The 19964-nt window shown below is 36.6% G+C and overlaps 1 protein-coding gene across 19 annotated transcripts in view; it reads left to right on the forward strand.

Annotated features, from left to right (window-relative positions):
• FAM135A (family with sequence similarity 135 member A) overlaps window positions 1–19964 on the forward strand; it is a 153748-nt gene that overhangs the window by 36840 nt on the left and 96944 nt on the right. For all 19 annotated transcript variants that reach the window (XM_054492354.2, XM_063666309.1, XM_054492356.2 and 16 more), the window contains one exon: window positions 8437–8516. In XM_054492354.2, the coding sequence (XP_054348329.1) occupies window positions 8437–8516 (80 nt within the window). The remainder of the gene's footprint in view (window positions 1–8436; window positions 8517–19964) is intronic.

Below are 19964 nucleotides of genomic sequence, written 5' to 3' on the forward strand. Positions count from 1 at the left end.
ATTTTGTTTTTAAAAATAGCTAACTTATCCACATTTTAAATTTTTGGGCTGGGTGCAGTGGCTCACACCTGTAATCCCAGCGCTTTGGGAGGGAGGCAGGCAGATCACTTCAGATCAGGAGTTTGAGACTAGCCTGGCCAATATGGTGAAACCCTGTCTCTGCTAAAAATACAAAAATTAGCCGGGCTTGGTGGCACACGCCTGTAATCCCAGCTACTCCAGGGGCTGAGGCATGAGAATTGCTTGAACCTGGGTGGTACAGGTTGCACTGAGCAGAGATCATGCCACTACACTCCAGCCTGGGTGACAGAGTGAGTCTGTGTCTCAAAAAAAAAAAAAAAGATAACCAGGCCTGCCTGTGGGTTCCAGCTACTTGGGAGGCTGAGATGGAAGGATTGCTTAAGCCCAGGAAGTCAAGGCTGCAATGAGCCATGGTTGCACCACTGTACTTCAGCCTGGGTGACACAGTGAGACCTGTCTCAATAAGAAAAAGAATAAAAGAAAAAAAGTTTATTTATCTAAAAAATTTTATACCTTTTAAAGTAGCAATAATTTTAATTAAAAATGTATTTACAGTGGTAGACTGCTTTCATAAATATCAGATGAACTTTATTTAAAATAATGGTGTATATTTGCTTTTAGTATTTCTTTCGCTTATTTCTAACACCTATCACATAGATCTTCAATAAGTGATGAACAAATGGTATTCAGGGAATATAAATTACTATATGACGTTCTAGTAGTATACATTAAATGTGGAGATTAAAAAATTTTTTAACACTTTATTGACATAGCATCTTCATTCTACAGAATAGATCAACATTCTACAGAATCAGTGATCACACATTTTATGATAGGCTGTTTTAAAAGTATTTTTTCTGTTTTTTATCCTTCCATTGATTTCTATTTTAAAATCATAATTATTAAAATCATAATTATTACCAGAAAATCTAATTAGGAAGCAAATCTAATGATTCATAGTGTGCATATTCTTTAACTAAAGACATATTTTTTCATCTAATGTTAGGTGAGATACTATCATGGTGCTAATTGTGGGAATACATAAACAAGGGTGGGAATACACAAACGGGTGGGAAAACTACAGCCTTTGGACCAAATCTGGCTTGTTACTGGGCCAAACCCAGCCACGCCCATTTACTTACTTTGTTTATGGCTACTTTTGCTCAGCAGCAGGAATGAGTAGTCGCAACAGAGACTGTGGCCCACAGAGTAAAAATATATTTATTGTCAAGCCCTTTAAGGAAGCTGTTGACCATTGGTATGGAATATTTAGATATGGTTTCTGCCGAGACCAGCTCGATCAGAGAGACCCTAACCCAGCGGTGCTAGAGGAATTAAAGACACACACACAAAAATGTAAAGGTGTGGAGTGGGAAATCAGGGGTCTCACAGCCTTCAGAGCTGAGAGCCCTGAACAAAGATTTACCCACATATTTATTAACAGCAAGCCAGTCATTAGCATTGTTTCTATAGATATTAGATTAACTAAAAGTATCCCTTATGAGAAACAAAGGGATGGGCCAAAACAAAGGAATGGGTTTGGCTGGTTATCTGCAGCAGGAGCATGTCCTTAAGGCACAGGCCGTTCATGCTATTGTTTGTGGTTTAAGAACCCTTTTAAACAGTTTTCCACCCTGGGTGGGCCAGGTGTTCCTTGCCCTCATTCTGGTAAACCCACAACCTTCCAGCATGGACGTTACGGCCATCATGAACATATGACAGTGCTGCAGAGATTTTGTTTATGGCCGATTTTGGGGCCAGTTTAATGGCCAGATTCTGGGGGGGAGGGGGCTGTTCCCAACATATCCCCCTTATTTGATTTGCAAAGCGATAAAAGCAAAGGCAGCTTTGTCACGGTGAGCTACTTCTTGCAGGAGTCAGGATCTGCATCTGCAGACTATACAAAGACAAACAACACAGATTAAAAGCACAATCATCATTGAAATCACAGAGCTTCCAACTGTTTTTATCCATTTTAATGGGTTACTAGCTGCTAATCTGTCTGCAGCTCCTTCAAGCACTCCAGTTCCTGGCATTAAGGTCAGGTGTACCTAGGATGCTTTAAATATTTGTTCTTTTAATTTTGCAATATCCAAAGACAAGTTTGTGGAGTGTCCTTCTAAATGCTTTTTTATTCTTTCCCAAATTTTGATCTTATTAAGAGCCATTAATAGTTTCCACAAATCCTTATGTTTAGCTTCTATAACAGGTCATATCATTTGAGGTTGAGGTGCCACTATACCGCCATGATTCCAGATAGTAGGAACTCTTGCCATACTTCTTATCATTTCTACCATCTGACCGTTTTGTTCAGACCATCTGAACATAGTGTGACCGTGGCACGCGGACTGAGAGGTGCAATTCAAGCTAAACATCCCCTTAGGGGATCAATCAATAATGATTCCATAGGAATCGTTGTGCAGCACCTCTGCCTGTTCTGCATGCAATCTTCCAAAACAAGTATGTTCATTTTTTTCTGGCTAGGTTCAATTTTGTTTACAAAAAGGTTTTTGAGGGTGGAATGCCTTGATTATAGGAGCATTTTTATTGTAAATACTGAGATCAGAAAGCATGTGTAACTGCGTCATAGAGTGATTACATCGAGGCATTATTACTGGCCAAGATTGATAAATATGCCCAATAAGGATAATTGTTCTCTGTGTCAGCCCTTGTTGAAAGAATACTCATGGCAGTGGTGATCACTGCTATCATAGCTACCATTAAATTACTCATTGTGACAGGTTTTCAAACCTTGCAAATTTTTTTCTAGTCCCATACCAGGGCCATACCCCATTTCATGCATCATATGTTGACTTTGAGGGCTATATAATTGTTCTGGAATTAGAATGTGTGCTCCCCATTGTTGTAATAAATCTCTCCTCCACAAATTTATAGGTACAGAAGTTATAATTGGTTGAATAGTCCCAGGTTGTCCATCGGGCCCTTCACAATGCAAAATATAACCACTTTGATATACTTCAGAGGCTTTACCAACTCCAACTATGTTAAATTGAGCGGGTTGAATTGGCCACGTGGACAGTCAGTGCTGTAGAGAAACGATTTAAATGTCCACTCCTGTGTCTACCAAACCTTTAAATTTCTTTCCCTGAATAGTTATTTCACAGGTATGACGTTTATCAGTAATTTGGTTTACCCAGTAAGCTGCTTTGCCTTGTTTATTTGTGCTTCCAAATCCTCCTGTTTGTTTAATTTCACTTTCTCCCATTCCCACTTATGGCACAATCAGGAGCTGTGCTGTTCGCTTTCCTGGCTCTGCTTTCCAGGGACAGAAGTAGATATAACAATTTGAATTTCCCCATTGTAATCTGAATCAATGACTCCTGTATGTATTTGTACCCCTTTTAAATTTAAACAAAACCTGCCTAGAAGTAATCCTGTCATCCCCGCTGGCAAGGGTCCACAGACTCCTGTTGGGACCTTTTGCAGGGGTTCCCCAGGCAGAAGGCTCACAGCTTTTGTGCAGCATAAATCTACTGTGGCACTACCGGCTGTGGCAGGGGACAGACATTTCACAGGGATGAGGGAATGGTCTGAGCTGGAAATGCCCCGGTTTGGAACGGGGCCCAGGATGGGCCCCTCATGGCGTTTCCCGAAATCGGGTTCCCATCGTGACACTGATTAGCCCAGTGTTTTCCTTTTTTACATTTTGGACATATTTCAGACTCAGCAGTTTTCTTTTTTCCCCTATCTGGCAGCCTGACTTGCTGATTTTTTCTACATTCTTTTTTAGTATGTCCATGCTTCCCACAGTTAAAACAAGCTCCAGGAAATGGAGTATTTCCTTTATCCACTCAGTCCTGCTATTGCCTGTGCTAGCAGAGTAGCCTTATGCAGATTACCTCCGATACCATCACAGGCCTTGATATAATCAACTAAATGTGCTTTCCCGAATGTAAAAGGAAAAGGCTCAAATGTAGCTATAATATTTCCCTGTTGATCTGCGGGGTGTATTCTAACAGGGAACTGCCAAGCCTCTAAATCACCCTCTCATCTAGCTTGCTGAATTTCTGCCTAAATAAAACTAAGAGCGGTCATTCAAGGCGCTGCTCGAACAGTCACTGAGGCAACTACTTTTCGCCCAGTGTCCTCTGGAAAGGGAAGATCTGGAGGGTCAGGCCACTCTTTTTCTTTAACATAATAATGAGGGGATGCAGAAGGGTAGGCAGGAACCTCTCCCTCCTTTGCCACTTTAGCTGGCAAACAAACCTGCTCTGTAACCTCTTCTGTTACTTTGTTGTACTCTCCTTCCTCCTCATCATTAGTGTGAAAGTGTTCCAAGGTGGAACGAACCGGAGCCCACACTTGTGCCATTGTTACCCTGATGCTTCTGAGCTCCCCTTCTTACTCACCATGGGGATGGCTTTAAGAGTACTCGAGTGTCCTCCAGCTTAGTTCCACGTTCTCCAACCGTCGCTCTGGCGACCCTTTGACCTGGATTCGAGCCCCCATGATGGACGCCACTTGCCAAGACCAGTTCGGTGCTAACCCAGAGGTGCTAGAGGAATTAAAGACACACACAAAGAAATATAGAGGTGTGGAGTGGGAAATCAGGGGTCTCACAGCCTTCAGAGCTGAGAGCCCCGAACAAAGATTTACCCATGTGTTTATTAACAGCAAGCCAGTCATTAGCATTGTTTCTATAGATATTAGATTAACTAAAAGTATCCCTTATGGGAAACAAAGGGATGGGCCGAAATAAAGGGATGGGTTGGGCTAGTTATCTGCAGCAGGAGCATGTCCTCGAGGCACAGATCGCTCATGCTATTGTTTGTGGTTTAAGAACGCCTTTAAGCGGTTTTCCACCCTGGGTGGGCCAGATGTTTCTTGCCCTCATTCTGGTAAACCCACAACCTTCCAGCGTGGGTGTCATGGCCATCACATGTCACATTGCTGCAGAGATTTTGTTAATGGCCAGTTTTGGAGCCAGTTTAATGGCCAGATTTTGGGAGGCCTGTTCCCAACAGGGTTCTTCCCTCAAAATGGTTAATATAGAATGGGCTTTCCCTGATACATTCTGACAGAGAGGTGGCTTTCTTTTCATATTTTAAATTTTTTTTTGACAATTTAAAAATTGTATATATGGAGTACAATGTAATGTTTGGACGTATGTATTAAATCAAGCTAATTAACGTATTTATCACCTCACCTACTTTTTTTGTGGTGAGAACATTTTAAATCTATTCTTTTGGGAATTTTGAGATATACAGTACATTATTATTAACTGTGGTCACCATGCAGTGCAATAGATCACTAAAACTTACTACTCCTGTCCAACTGCAACTTTGTACTCTTTGACTAACATCTCCTCTTTTCCCAATCCCCAACTCCCAGCCTCTGGTAAATACCATTCTACTCTCTGCTTCTATGAGTTCAAGATTTTTAGATTCTACATGTAAGTGACATTATACATTATTTGTCTTTCTGTGCCTGGCTTATTTCACTTCGCATAATGCCCTCCAGGTTCATTCATGTTGTTGCAAATGACAGAATTTTCTTATTTTTTAAGGCTATGTGTAGTATTCTGTTATATATATATATACTAGATTTGCTATTCATTATCTAGTCATCCATTGATAAACACTAAGGTTGCTTCCATTATCTTAGCTATTGTGAGTAATGCTGCAGTGAACATGGGAGGGCAGATATCTTTCTAATATACTGATTTCAGTTCTTTAAATATATACCCAGTAGTGGAATTGCTGGATCATATGGTAACTCTATTTTTAGTTTTTTGAGGAACCTCTATAATGTTTTCCATAATGGCTGTGCTAATTTACATTCTCACCAATAGTGTGCAATGGTTCCTTTTTCTCCACATCCTCACTGACACTATCTTTTCTGTTTTCTTTTTGATAATAGCCATTCTAACGGATGTGGGTGATTCTTATGGTATTGATTTGCATTTCCCTGATAAATGGAGATGTTGAGCATTTTTTACATATCTGTTAGCCATTCGTATGTCTTCTTTTGAGAAGTGTTTATTCATGCACTTTGCCCATTTTTTAATTTGGTTATTTGTTTTCTTGAAGTTGAGTTGTTTGAATTCCTTATGTGTTTTGGATATTAGTTCCTTATCAGATGTATGGTTTGCAAATATTTAAACATTTTTTTCCCAATCTGTGGGTTGTTTCTTCACTCTGTTAATTGTTTCTTTTGCCCTGCAGAAGCTTTTTAATTTGGCATAATCTTATTTGTCTATGTTTGCTTTTGTTGCCTATGCTTTTGGGGTTATATCCAAGAAATCATAGCTCAGAACAATGTGATGGAGCGTTCCCCTTGTGTTTTCTCCTAGTAGTTTTACAGTTTCAGGTCTTATGTATAAATCTTTAATCCATTTGAGTTGATTTTGTATATGGTATGAGATAAGGATCTAATTTCACTCTTCTGCCTGAGGATATCCAGTTTTCCCCACACCATTTATTGAAGAAACTGTCCTTTCTTCATTGTGTGTTCTTGGCACCTTTGTCAAAAACCAACTGACCATAAATGGGTGGGTTTATTTCTGGAATTCTGTCCTGTTGCATTGGTTGATGTGTTTGTTTTTATGCCAGTACCATGCTGTTTTGATTACAATTGCTTGGAAATATATTATTTTGAACTCAGGGAGTGTGACCCTTTTAGTTTTTTTGTTTGTTTTTTTGGTTTTTTTTTTTTTGAGTCAGAGCCTCACTCTGTCTCTCAGGCTGTTAGTGCTGTGGTGTGATCTCAGCTCACTGCAAACTCTGCCTCCTGGATTCAAGCAATTCTCATGCCTCAGCCTCCCTAGTAGCTGGGACCACAGGCACATGCCACCTCGCCTGGCTAATTTTTTGTCTTTTTAGTAGAGATGGGGTTTCACCATGTTGGCCAGGCAGGTCTTTAACTCCTGACCTCAAGTGATCCTCCTGCCTTGGCCTCCCAAAGTGTTGGAATTACAGGTGTGAGCCACCATGTCTGGCCACTTTCTTCTTTTTGCTCAAGATTGCTTTGACTATTCAGAGTATTTTGTGGTCCCATACAAATTTTAGTATTGTGTTTTCTATTTCTGTGAAAAATGATGCCAGATAAATGCAGACTTTTGTTTAAATGTCTCCAAATTTTGGCAAACACATATTGAACACTTAACTGTGTGTAAACCAAGGATTGTGAATGTACGCTATGAATAAGACATGGTCTCTATGTGGAGGAAGTTTAAATTGAAGCATGTGCCACTGTTTAGTATTAATTTGCTTTTATATCGTATACCTGTATATTTTAAAATAGCAATATTTTGCTTGATCTTAGTCAAAACCCTCGACATGGGAAGTTGAAGAGTTCCTAGAAAACTTTGCTTTCCCCCTGGGTTTCAAGGTTCCCGCTGATTCCACTTCGATTTTTTTTCACAGTTTTCTCATGTTTTCAAGCACTCCTCATCTTAATCTTAACAAGTCATCTAACTTTATGGAGTTTTCTCATGCCCCTTTAAAGCCATATTGTGACTTTTAATGTTCCAAATTTGACTGACCTTTCATTTACTCTTTGTGATCTGATGATATATCTTTTCCAAGATGACACCATCCTAGAATAATAGTAATTAATATATTTATATTTTTAATGTTTGCATTATTTGCAAATTTAATATCTGAAACCACTCTCTAGGATATTATTGAAGAAAAACAAACATTAAATATTCACCTCCTCAGTATATATCTAAACTTATCCCTAATTTATGTTGATTGAGCTTTTGGTAATTTTGTGTGTATAGGTGTAGTGTATCCTCCATTACATACACAGATTTGCAGTGTGATGATGTTATAAGACAGTCATATTATAGTTTTTACTTCATAATCATCTTTTTCTTAAAGTTATTACTAATGTTTGGTAGATTTTTAAATATATGTATGCTATTTCAAAAATCTTTTGGAATAAATAAGTAAAAGTACATAAACAAATAGCTCTGACCTGGAAAAACAAAAAACAATTCTTTAAACCAACTGATATCTTCATTTTGTCATTTATAGAATCCAGTTTTTAAAAACTATTTATAATGGATCTTATATTTTCTCAAAATTACATTATAAGTAATTATCTTTTTATTTTATAAAAGAAAAAAATGAGCCAAATGAAACAATGAAGTTCTTAGATGCTTTTCTATTTCCACAGGTTGCTATTACATATAAAGTAAGAAATATTATATGTATTGTATCTGTTTCTTTCATTTATCTTTATATATACTGGGTTTCTCTTTTGGTTTTATGCCATGCTTATATTTGATATGTAAGCCTGATTTTTTTTTCCCAACAACGGTAAATGTTATGGGAGACTGATATAATTAGGCCAACTTTATTATTTTCATATGGATACAAATGTGGAAGTTGGGGCATTGCATATTGTTAAATATGTTTTGAAATAACTTCCTTGTTTATTTTGCTTTAGTTTTTACCAGATTCGTTCTTCTATGAAAATTCCATCAAGAATTCCCCACAGAGTAGAAGCTAGTTTGTTGCATGCAACAGGTAAGCCAAGGAATACGTTCAAATTTAAAAAGTAATCTGAAACAACATTTTAATGGTCAATAACTTTTAATAAATTTTTTTTCATTACAGATATAAGATACCAAATAACATCATTATGATAACCATTGTAAGAAATATATATGGGGCCTCAGTAAAACAGATTTGATTATAGATACTCTGTCTCCTTCTTAGATTTCTTACAATGAGCACATCAAAGAATGTATATTAAAGTTTCATGAAAACAAACGTAGGATTGGTATCCATTATATCATAAAAGATGCTATCTAAAAAGATACGCAGTAAATGGGAACATATAATTTGACTTATGATTATAAAGGTGTTTTATGATAAAGTTTTATGGTATGCGTTTTGAGGACATTTTTTAAACCAATTTTTTTTTTCTGGATTAGGTTCTCTAATTATGAAACAGAGCCAAAAGGCAATGTAGGAAGGTATGAAATAGACATGTTACAGCAGCTTTGTTAGTTACTCATATTCTAAGGAGAGACACCAGCATTAAAGGGGTTAAGTTAAAACTGGTGGCCCTGACATAATTAGTGGTCATTTTTCAGCTTTCCCAATGCAATATATGCTGTTTAGTTAGAAAATGAACCAGTTAATGAAACATTCTAAAGAGTTATTATGTAAGCCTAATATGAATTACTAGTTTTTAAAGCACCATAAAAATAATAAAATACACCTAACACTAGAGCTATGCTAAGCATAATTCAGTCCATTTTGAAATTTTAAAAAACTTGTTGGGTATTTGAAGTGTTTAGGATTATCTTTTTATCATACTATGAATACTAAAATGTTGTTTAATGTTAAATTTTTTATTTTTATTTTTTATTATTATACTTTAAGTTCTAGGATACATGTGCACAACATGCAGGTTTGTTTGGATATGTATACATGTGCCATGTTGGTTTGCTGCACCCATTAATTCGTCATTTACATTAGGTGTTTCTCCTAATGCTATTCCTTCCCCATCCCCCCACCCCACCACAGGGTCCAGTGTGTGATATTCCCCACCCTGTGTCCATGCGTTCTCATTGTTCAGTTCCCACCTATGAGTGAGAACATGCAGTGTTTGGTTTTCTGTCCTTGGCAATAGTTTGCTGAGAATGATGGTTTCCAACTTCATCCATGTCCCTACAAAGGGCATTAACTCATCCATTTTTATGGCTACATAGTATTCCATGGTGTATATGTGCCCCATTTGCTTAATCCAGTCTATATTGATGTTCATTTGGGTTGGTTCCAAGTCTTTGCTATTGTGAATAGTGCCGCAGTAAACATAACGTGTGCATGTGTCTTTATAGTAGCATGATTTATAATCCTTTGGGTATATACCCAGTAATGAGATCGCTGGGTCAAACGATATTTCTAGTTCTAGATCCTTGAGGAATCACCACAGTGTCTTCCATAATGGTTGAACTAATTTACACTCCCACCAACAGTGTAAAAGTGTTCCTATTTCTCCACATCCTCTCTAGCACCTGTTGTTTCCTGACTTTTTAATGATCACCATTCTAACTGGTGTGACTCATTGTGGTTTTGATTTGCATTTTTCTGATGACCAGTGATGATGAGCATTTTTTCATGTGTCTGTTGACTGCATAAATGTCTTCTTTTGAAAAGTGTCTGTTCACATCCTTTGCCCACTTTTTGATGGGGTTGTTTGATTTTTTTCTTGTAAATTTGTTTAAGTTCTTTGTAGATTCTGGATATTAGCCCTTTGTCAGATGGGTAGATTGCAAGAATATTCTCCCATTCTGTAGGTTGCCTGTTCACTCTGATGGCAGTTTCTTTTGCTGTGCAGAAGCTCTTTAGTTTAGTTAGATACCATTTGTCAATTTTGGCTTTTGTTGCCATTGCTTTTGGTGTTTTAGTCATGAAGTCCTTGCCCATGCCCATGTCTTGAATGGTATTCCCTAGGTTTTCTTCTAGAGTTTGTATGATTTTAGATCTAACATTTAAGTCTTTAATCCATCTTGAATTAATTTTCATATAAGGTGTAAGGAAGGGGTCCAGTTTCAGCTTTCTACGTATGGCTAGCCAGTTTTCCCATCACCATTTATTAAATAGGGAGTCCTTTCCCCATTTCTTGTTTTTGTCAGGTTTGTCAAAGATCAGATGGTTGTAGATGTGTAGTGTTACTTCTGAGACCTCTGTTCTGTTCCATTGGTCTATCTCTCTGTTTTGGTACCAGTGCCATGCTGTTTTGGTACCAGTACCATGCTGTTTTGGTTACTGTAGCCTTGTAGTATAGTTTGAAGTCAGGTAGCATGATGTCTCCAGCTTTGTTCTTTTTGCTTAGGATTGTCTTGGCAATGCAGGCTCTTTTTTGGTTCCATATGAACTTTAAAGTAGTTTTTTCCAATTCTGTGAAGAAAGTCATTGTTAGCTTGATGGGGATGGCATTGAATCTATAAATTACCTTGGGCAGTATGGCCATTTTCACAATATTGATTCTTCCTATCCACGAGCATGGAATGTTCTTCCATTTGTTTGTGTCCTCTTTTATTTAGTTGAGCAGTGGTTTGTAGTTCTCCTTGAAGAGGTCCTTCACATCCCTTGTAAGTTGGATTCCTAGGTATTTTATTCTCTTGGAAGCAATTGTGAATGGGAGTTCACTCATGATTTGGCTCTCTATTTGTCTGTTATTGGTGTATAGGAATGCTTGTGATTTTTGCACATTGATTTTGTATCCTGAGACTAATGTTAAATTTTAATGAATTATACGTAGTGTAGAGTTTATCTTCCTAAAGACTGTTAAAATGCTCACAGAGGTCTGTTGCTTATGACAAATACACACACACACACACGTATATATACATGTGTATGTGTGTGTATATATATTTTTTGTATATTCATTCATCTTAAAATGAAAAAGAATTTATTCTTGGCTTGGCATACCTGTCAATGTATATATTATTGCCATAATAGATCATCTTTTGTAAGTCTACTTTCACGAAACATAGAGGTAATAAAACAAGCTGACATGACATGACAGATTTGGTGTATTCTTTTGAACATCCTTGAATCTAGTAGACTAGATTTCTAGCTCAGTTTTATCTCCTAAAGTTGCCAGTTGAGGAAATCCTCAGATTTTAGTTTGTGAGATATCTTTCAAGATGGCAAGATACTTGACATATATTCCACAAGGTTAAATAGTCTAACCACTTTTAAGTAATAAATTTTAAAGATATGTTTGTTCCTTATTATTAAAGTTTCAAGAGAAATAATGTCAAACCTATGAATATTAATTCATTTTTTTTGAAACGGAGTCTTGCCCTATCGCCAGGCTGGAGTGCAGTGGTGCGATCTCGGCTCACTGCAACCTCCGCCTCCCGGGTTCAAGCAATTCTCCTGTCTCAGCCTCCCAAGTAGCTGGGACTACAGGCGTGCACCACCACACCCAGCTAATTTTTGTATTTTAGTAGAGATGGGGTTTCACCATGTTGGCCAGGATGGTCGTGATCTCTTGACCTCGTGGTCCACCCGCCTCGGCCGCGCCCAGCCTGAATATTAATTCTTGACCACTAAAGTTGTCCTTGTATGAGAACCTGAGAGATTGTTTGAGATTGAGTTCATAATTTGTACGGAAGTTAAGATTTTTGTATTTTGTTTCATTTTAATATGGAATTAATGAGGTAACATTACTTTTTAAATGTTTGGATGTGAAATTAGTCAGTTTAACCCAGAAAAATCTAATCAATGGAGAAAAAAAGATAATTCTGGAAAGAGAAATGGGGAAATGGTAGAAAACAGACAAAATCAGATAAATTGTAAATTCTCAGTAAATGATTGATTCAAAGACCAAAAGGAAGTATGCTAGAAGAAAACATTTGCTGATTTCTAAATTTCAGTTACTATATAGTCTTACTTGTATCAAACTCAACTATCTCCTTGTTATGTCAGGCATGATTTCTCCATTCTTTCATTATTCCTTTTCTGAAAGAATAGATTTAGAAATTCTTTACATTTACAAATGAAACATTTTAAATCATTGAGTTAATCATTAATCATTTAGCATTTCTCTGTATCATACAGAGAATTGTTTCTACTTTGTTTTTCGCAGATTCCAAATAATTACCTCAGAGGACTGGAAATTTTAACTGTGCTTGGTTATTACAAATCAATTCCAAGAAAGATTTTGAATGTCAGAATTATTCTTTGGGAATAATGACTGGTGGACAAAAGTATCATTTGAAAATAAAATCTTGTTGGTTAGATTTTTAGGTTGGTGTAAAGGATATCATTAAGTGTCACAATATTTAATTTGGTTGATGTGTTTCATTAAAGACTATTTTCTTCATAATGTTAACTTACTCCTCAAGTAACTTCCTCTTTTAGTAGTAAGTTACCTTGCCCTAACTTCATGGAAACATTTCTCTACCTCTGCTTATTGACTTGTGAGCTGAGGATAAGGAAGGGCATCAGAAATAAATTGTGAAAAGATTTAACAGTAACCCCTGATTACTCTTCCTAGTCCAGTGGCCCTTGAGTGACTGTGCTTGCTGCTACTTGTATTACAGTTCAGTCAGGAGCACCCTTTTCAGGCGTGGTAGTGGCATTATCTTGGTTAACAATAGTTTAGAATTATGACTCTGGGCAGGAACCTCAGAATCTATTCATTGCAGTGATCTAAAGTCAGGTGTGTCATTCAGCAACTTCTGGACCTTTAAGAACACTTTTTATCCTGATAACTCAGAGTGGATGCTGTGTTTTAAAGAACACAGATGTACTTTATGGCAACAAGGAAATGTCCTTTCTTTGTTTTCATAGCATGTCACATCTTACAGATGTTTTTCCAAGGCTTTTTGAGTGTTTTGTCTTTAATAATTTATGAGCTAAATACATGACTGATACATTTTCTGTCAGTGACTATTTACTGCAGCAACGGAGCTTTCAGATCTAGTGAGCGTTCATTTATTATTATATTTGATAGTGACAGGGTGGTGCTACAGACTCAGTCAAGATTCTTTCCATACGTAGTTTCAGGGCACGAAGTCATTCAGCCTTTATTAAGTTACACCTAATCTGTGCATTAACAATGTGAATATTGTGATATTTGTATTTAGCCTCATCTTATACCAGAAACGTCTTCCATCTGACATTTTATTTTCCAAATGAGTATGTTTGTTCAACGTTGTCAGTTTTACCTTTACTCACCAGAAAAGTGGACATTTTATAGCTGCTCAGTCCCTTCTTTGTCTTTTGAGAGAAAAAAAATTCTAGAAAAGATAAAAATGAATTTATTTTATGGACAACCCTATTTGAACCAAGTTCCATGATCACTATTCTTCATCAACTAAATACTGGTTGGAAAGGATTTATCTTTTATAAAAATTAACAAATTATAATTCAATTTCTAGGTCATTGGTATGGCACAAATATTACATATAATTAATGTTATTTACAAAGTAATGTTATTTTGACATGACAAACTGTGTCAGAAATGCCCAAATAGAGTACCTTCTCTTAGTCTTTTCCTGGGTACTTAATTTTTTTTTCTTAGTTATGTCTAGATTTAATCATTGCTGCTGCCAATTAAGTTTCTAGGTTCTGATACTATCGGTTGCATATAATAGACTATGAAATGTAGTGATCTGATAGTTTACTAGTATATTTAAAGGAAATATCTTTTAAAAATAAATAGTTTGTGGCAGACACCAGTCTATAAAAGGGAAGCCTGAGTTTGAAAATGATAGGCTTCCATATTAAATAACATGTGAAAATCTCACATATGTGAAAATATTATCTCTGTGTATTTTTTAATAGCATTATACCAGAAATTTTTAGAAGATTACATACTTTTAGTTAAATGATAGCAGCCAAAATAGCAAGCACAAAAACCAGATTTTGGACAGAAGAAGAAAGAAATACATAAAATCTCTTTCACCCTTTTTTCTCATTCTCTTTCAAAATAGCAAACTTTTACCTGTCATGTCTGAAATGTGCTAACAGATATGACTTCTCAAGATCTTTCATATTTCAAATATTATATCAATGTATTTTATTTTTAATTCTCTAATTTATGATAACTTGTTTTTCTTGTTTGTGGTTTGCAGAGATATGTGCAAAGCCTTTCCAATAAAGTGGCTCTGAACAAACTGTGAGACATGCTGTTTTTCTCCTGCCTGACACTATTCCCAACATGATTACCTTGTATGTGTAGGTCATTTTCCATAGCTTTTGAATGTTGTTTCATCCTCTGGGTACCTGTGATAAGGTAAATCTGGTAAAGTATCAAGTATTTCCTGCCAGTTTACCCCAGAATAGCCTCTATCTTGTTAAATGTTAAATTAATATGAATATTATAGAGGATAGTGATTGATGGGATGTGGTGACTTATGACATGCATCTCACAAGTGTTAGTTTGAACCAAAATAATGTTCTTCTGTCTAGATGCAATCTGAAAAAACAAGGCAAAGAAGGCTGCCAACTTATTACGATCTTTGAGATATTGTTTCTGCCTTCTATATCCTTCTTTCAAAATTTCATTTTACAGCAGTACTAACAAGTTCTTACAGTGTGTATCTTTTTACATAGTAAATTATTAAGGAAAGGTATCCTTTTCTGCCTCAAGAAATTGCTCCCATGTATTTAACTAACTTTTAATAAATACATATCATTGATTCCTAGTATTATCCTTGAACATAAATAGCTTTATATAGGATGATTTTCTTTTATCCTTTGTGTTAATTTTTTACCTCTGGTCCTTAAAAATTCATTTTTTCTTTTAAGGGCTTGGATTTTTCTCTGTGCTTTTTATTACCTGCTCTATTTTTCTTTTAACTTTGATTCGTACTTTCATCTTAATACCTTTTCCTTCCAGCGCTGCATGTTACCGTAATTCGTATACCTTCTGTATATTTTAAGAGAACTTTTAGGAAAAATAGTTTAAAATAATGATTTCTGTCTGTGGGTTACAGTGGAGCAGGTTGAATGGGATGGGAATTAGATGGTATTATACAGCTTATTGCCATACATTTAAATTATTTCCAGCACACGATTATGCTGACAGTGAGAGGTTTGAGTCAGGAAATATCTGTCATCTGCAATAACATCAGTCATGAAAGACAGTGAGTATTTATAGAACTGTTGAAAATTGATTGATAAGAAAAGCATTCATAGACTTTTACAACAGAGAAGTCATTGCTGGTTTTAGGAATCTGGCTCCAGTTTGAAATGTTATGCAGTTTTCATAAAAAGTTTAAATAATGACATCCTAGTAATTATAGTATTATTAAGATTAAATGTATTTTGTTTAATTTGCTTTTTAATATCCATCCATCTTCTTTTCTGGAAAAAAATTTTTTATCAAAATAATACACAGCATATGGTTAAAAGATCAATTAGTCACCAGGCGCGGAGGCTCACGCCTGTAATCACAGCACTTTGGGAGGCTGAGGCGGGCAGATCACGAGGTCAGGAGTTCGAGACAAGCCTGACCAACATCGTGAAACCCCGTCTCTACTAAAAATGCAAAAAAAATTAGCCAGGCATGGTGGCGGGTGCCTGTAATTCCCGCTACTTGGGAGGCTGAGGCGGGAGAATCGCTTGAACCTGGGAGGTGGAGGTTGCAGTGAGCCAAGATCGCATCACTGCACTCCAGCCTGGGCAACAGTGTGAGGACTCCGTCTCAACAACAACAACAAAGATCAATTAGTCCAGAAAGACTTGTAGTAAAAACTATAGCTTGTTTTCTAGATGTAACAACTTTTACCCGTGTCTCTAGTCCTCATAGTTACCTCCATATGGACATTGTCAATGGACTTCCTGTTATGATAAAAAGACTATTTATTTTATTTACACCATTTCCTCGTTCCCTCTCCCCCAACCTTTTAAAAGAGATACTGTTATTCTCATATGTGTTTCTGACCAGTCTCTATAGCTTCAAACAGTATATTTAAAGCTCCATTTTCTACTTCAGTGATCATGACAGACTCCTTATTTTGAAATAAGGATATAAACAGTCCCACCATTTTTTTCTTTTCAGATTTTCTCTCTTTCTACCTTCCAATCTCTGTTGGAATTATCAAGGTTGCTGACATTCATATCCTGTTTTGTAACTAGTTAAATCTTTTGTCCTTTGTCTATTGGTTGATTCTAAAGGTTGAAAACAAGTATTTGCACTTTGGTGGTAACACAAGAAGGAAAGGGTTTCTAGAATCAAAATGACTATCCAACATGAAGGAAGATCATAAGTGTCCAGTAAGACAATTAAGACAGGTCTAGTTACTTTGGTATTGATGTGGATCACTGTTAGATAGCTAGCTAAGAATATTTTTCTGAAAACCAATAAAACCGTTTATGAGATGGGAAACATGAACTAGTTTGACCAAGAGCAAGAAGGAAGAATTTAAGAGAAGAGATAGATAGAAGATTTATCTATCTATTGATCTGTCTATCTATCTATCTAGATAGATAGATAGCTATCTTTTTTTTTTTTTTTAAAGTAGAGTCTCACAATGGTGGGATCTCGGCTCACTGCAACCTCCGCCTCCTGGACTCAAGAAATTCTCCTGCCTCAGCCTCCCGAGTAGCTGGGATTACAGGCGTGTACCACCATGCCTGACTGATTTTTGTATTTTTAGTAAAGACGGAGTTTCATCAGGTTGGCCAGGCTGGTCTCAAACTCCTCACCTCAAGTGATCCGCTGCCTCGGCCTCCCAAAGTGCTGGGATTACAGGCATAAGCCACCGTGCCAAGCCTATAGATAGATAAATCTTAATGTAGTTTAGAAACTGTTAATTCAGAGATGCAGATCTGATGTAGTTAACAAAATAGTGACTTGGAATCAGGAGTCTGTCTTCCTACTGTGCTACCTGGGAAAACTCACTTAACCTCCTTGAGCTTCAGTTTCTCCTCTGTGCAGTGTATTACCTGCTTCACAGGGTTGTTGTGCATTAAATAACTGAAAGTATTTAGACTGTAAAGGGCTGTATACCTTTTATGTTATATACCTCAATATGTTAAATATTGAGTTCTAGAGATATATGGAATAATGGAAAACAGTCATGTTTTGACTCATTATGCTATGAACCATTTTATGTAAAGAACTGAAACATAATTTTTCTGTGTTATGTATAATTTCTATTATATAGCAAGTAATGAAGTGCATAGGATAACATTTCATGTTAATAAGTATAATTTTAAAATTTCATATTTTTCTCAAAACCAATAAAACTATTTATGAGATAGGAAACATGAACTACTATGACCAAGAGCAAGAAGGAAGAACTGAAGAGAAGAAGAGAACTCCCGAAAGATCCCTAAATTTATATAATATATCATGGAAATCTAGGTACCTGGGACTGCATTTCTATTCTTATAAAGCTAGCTTCATCTGTGGAATGTGTTTTAATTTGGGCGTAACTAGTTTCAAATCTTGTTTTGCCACTCACTAGCTATTTGGTCTTAAGCAAATTATTCCATTTATTTGAGTCTTTCTTTCCTTATCAGTGTAATAGATATAATCCTTCTCACAGTGTGTAAATTAAGTTAGAAAATTGTGTAAAGAGATCTATTACCATGCTCAGTAAATATCTTTTCCCTGTGTCTTGCCCTCCCTTTCTGTCCTAAATTGCCCCAGTAGTTAAAATGCTGAAATAAGGTGGACTCTAGGATCTCAGAACCAGCTTGATATAAGGAAAAACAGTCTAAGAAAAAGCCATTTATATGTAATTTCCTTCTTAGTTTTCAAGAATTCACTCTACGTGTAGACAGGTTAGTTGAATGATATGGTTTAACTTTTTTTATAGCTCCTTTCCATCTTTTCTCTCCAATGAGATAGCTGTTCCGTACTAGTGTTGGAGTTCTGTGGTGTATATGAGAGAACACATATGTTTGAAATAGTTTATCAGCGTGACATTGACGGCCAAGCACAGGCTGTGGCACAAACAGTTGTGGCATTTGATTTCTGGGCAGATTATCAGAACCTTGGTGTCTGTAAAATGTATGTATTAATCCCTACAATATAAGGTTGCCAAAATGATTAATAATGATTTCCATAAAGCACAGTGCCCAGCACACAGTATTTAGTAGCCAGTATTAGTACTGATAAGATTGAAATGGAGGAAAAAAGGGAAATTTCACAAAAATTCAAATGATAATGTGTGGGGAAGGTCTTAATAAAAAAAAGTTCTCCATTTTGATAGAAGCTTTACAACTAGATAAGTATTTAGACTTACAAGAAATCAACCCAGGTTGGTTAAAAAAAAAAAAATGCAGCTATTGGTATTTGACCAGGTTTTTTCTAAGGCCACTTCTCTGTCCTGGATAATATTCTTTGTGTGTGTATATATGTATTTCATTTTTCTTCCTATATGCTACCACCCAGCTTTTAGGTAGGTGATAGCAGTTTCAAAAAGTTAACATCAAGGAGAAAGGAAGGCTGGAAATAAGGGCTAGTTATAAAAGTAAGGAAAGATTGTCCCAGTTACTTTATTTTGGCAATGGTTAATTAGCTACTTGGAATAAAGCTTCAAATATTCTGAAGTGCTGTTAGCAGAACCATATCTTTCTCCTCTATTAGTTGTCTCCTTAAGCTTTGCTCAGCCACCAGCTTTTCAGGGCCTTCCTTTGAGAGCCACTGAAATGTTGGGATAGTTCTGCTGTGTTAAGATTTTTCATGATTTGGTCCTATCCTACATGTCGAATTTTGTTTCCCACCATTCTCCTTGTGGATTCCATGGAACCACTTTCAGTTTCTCAAGTTTGATGGGTTCTATTTGCTCATATTTTGCGCATGCTCTTCTCTCCTCTCCTTACTATCTCCTTCTTAAAACCGTAGGTAACTCCCCTAAGCAGTTAGATGCTTCCTTTGCCTTGCTGTCATACCCGTTTTTCTTTTTTTTGAGATAGGGTCTTGCTCTGTCACCTAGGCTGGAGTGCAGTGGTGTGATCATAGTTCACTATAGCCTTGAACAACTGGGCTCAAGTGATAATCCCACATCAGCCTCTCAAAGTAGCTGGGACTACAGGCACATGCCACCACACTGGGCTAATTAAAAAAAAAAAATTTGTAGAGGCAGGCGTCTTAACTATGTTGCCCAGGCTGGTCTCAAACTCTTGGCCTCAAGCAGTCTTCTCACCTCTGCCTCCCAAAGTGCTAGGATTACAGGTATGAGCCACCACTCCTGGCCCATAGCACTTTCTATGTACCTCTTTTAGCTTATGCTGTTAAAATTTTTTCTCAGAAATGGGATTCTACTAAAACAAACATCAATCACCATTAAAGAACAGTGCTTTAAAAAAAAATGAGGAAAAGTTAAACATATAGCTAGAGACATTTCATATTATGTCACTAATCCTTTACTGTTATCAGTAATTGAATAATCTCAACAGCCATAAATGGAAAACTCACCATAAAGTTAGGTCCTTCAATTAAACTGCATAGATTACAAAATGGAAGTCATTTGGCAAGCCTCCATTTTG

Source organism: Pongo pygmaeus, chromosome 5 (assembly GCF_028885625.2).
Source record: "Pongo pygmaeus isolate AG05252 chromosome 5, NHGRI_mPonPyg2-v2.0_pri, whole genome shotgun sequence".
Taxonomy (NCBI): domain Eukaryota; kingdom Metazoa; phylum Chordata; class Mammalia; order Primates; family Hominidae; genus Pongo; species Pongo pygmaeus.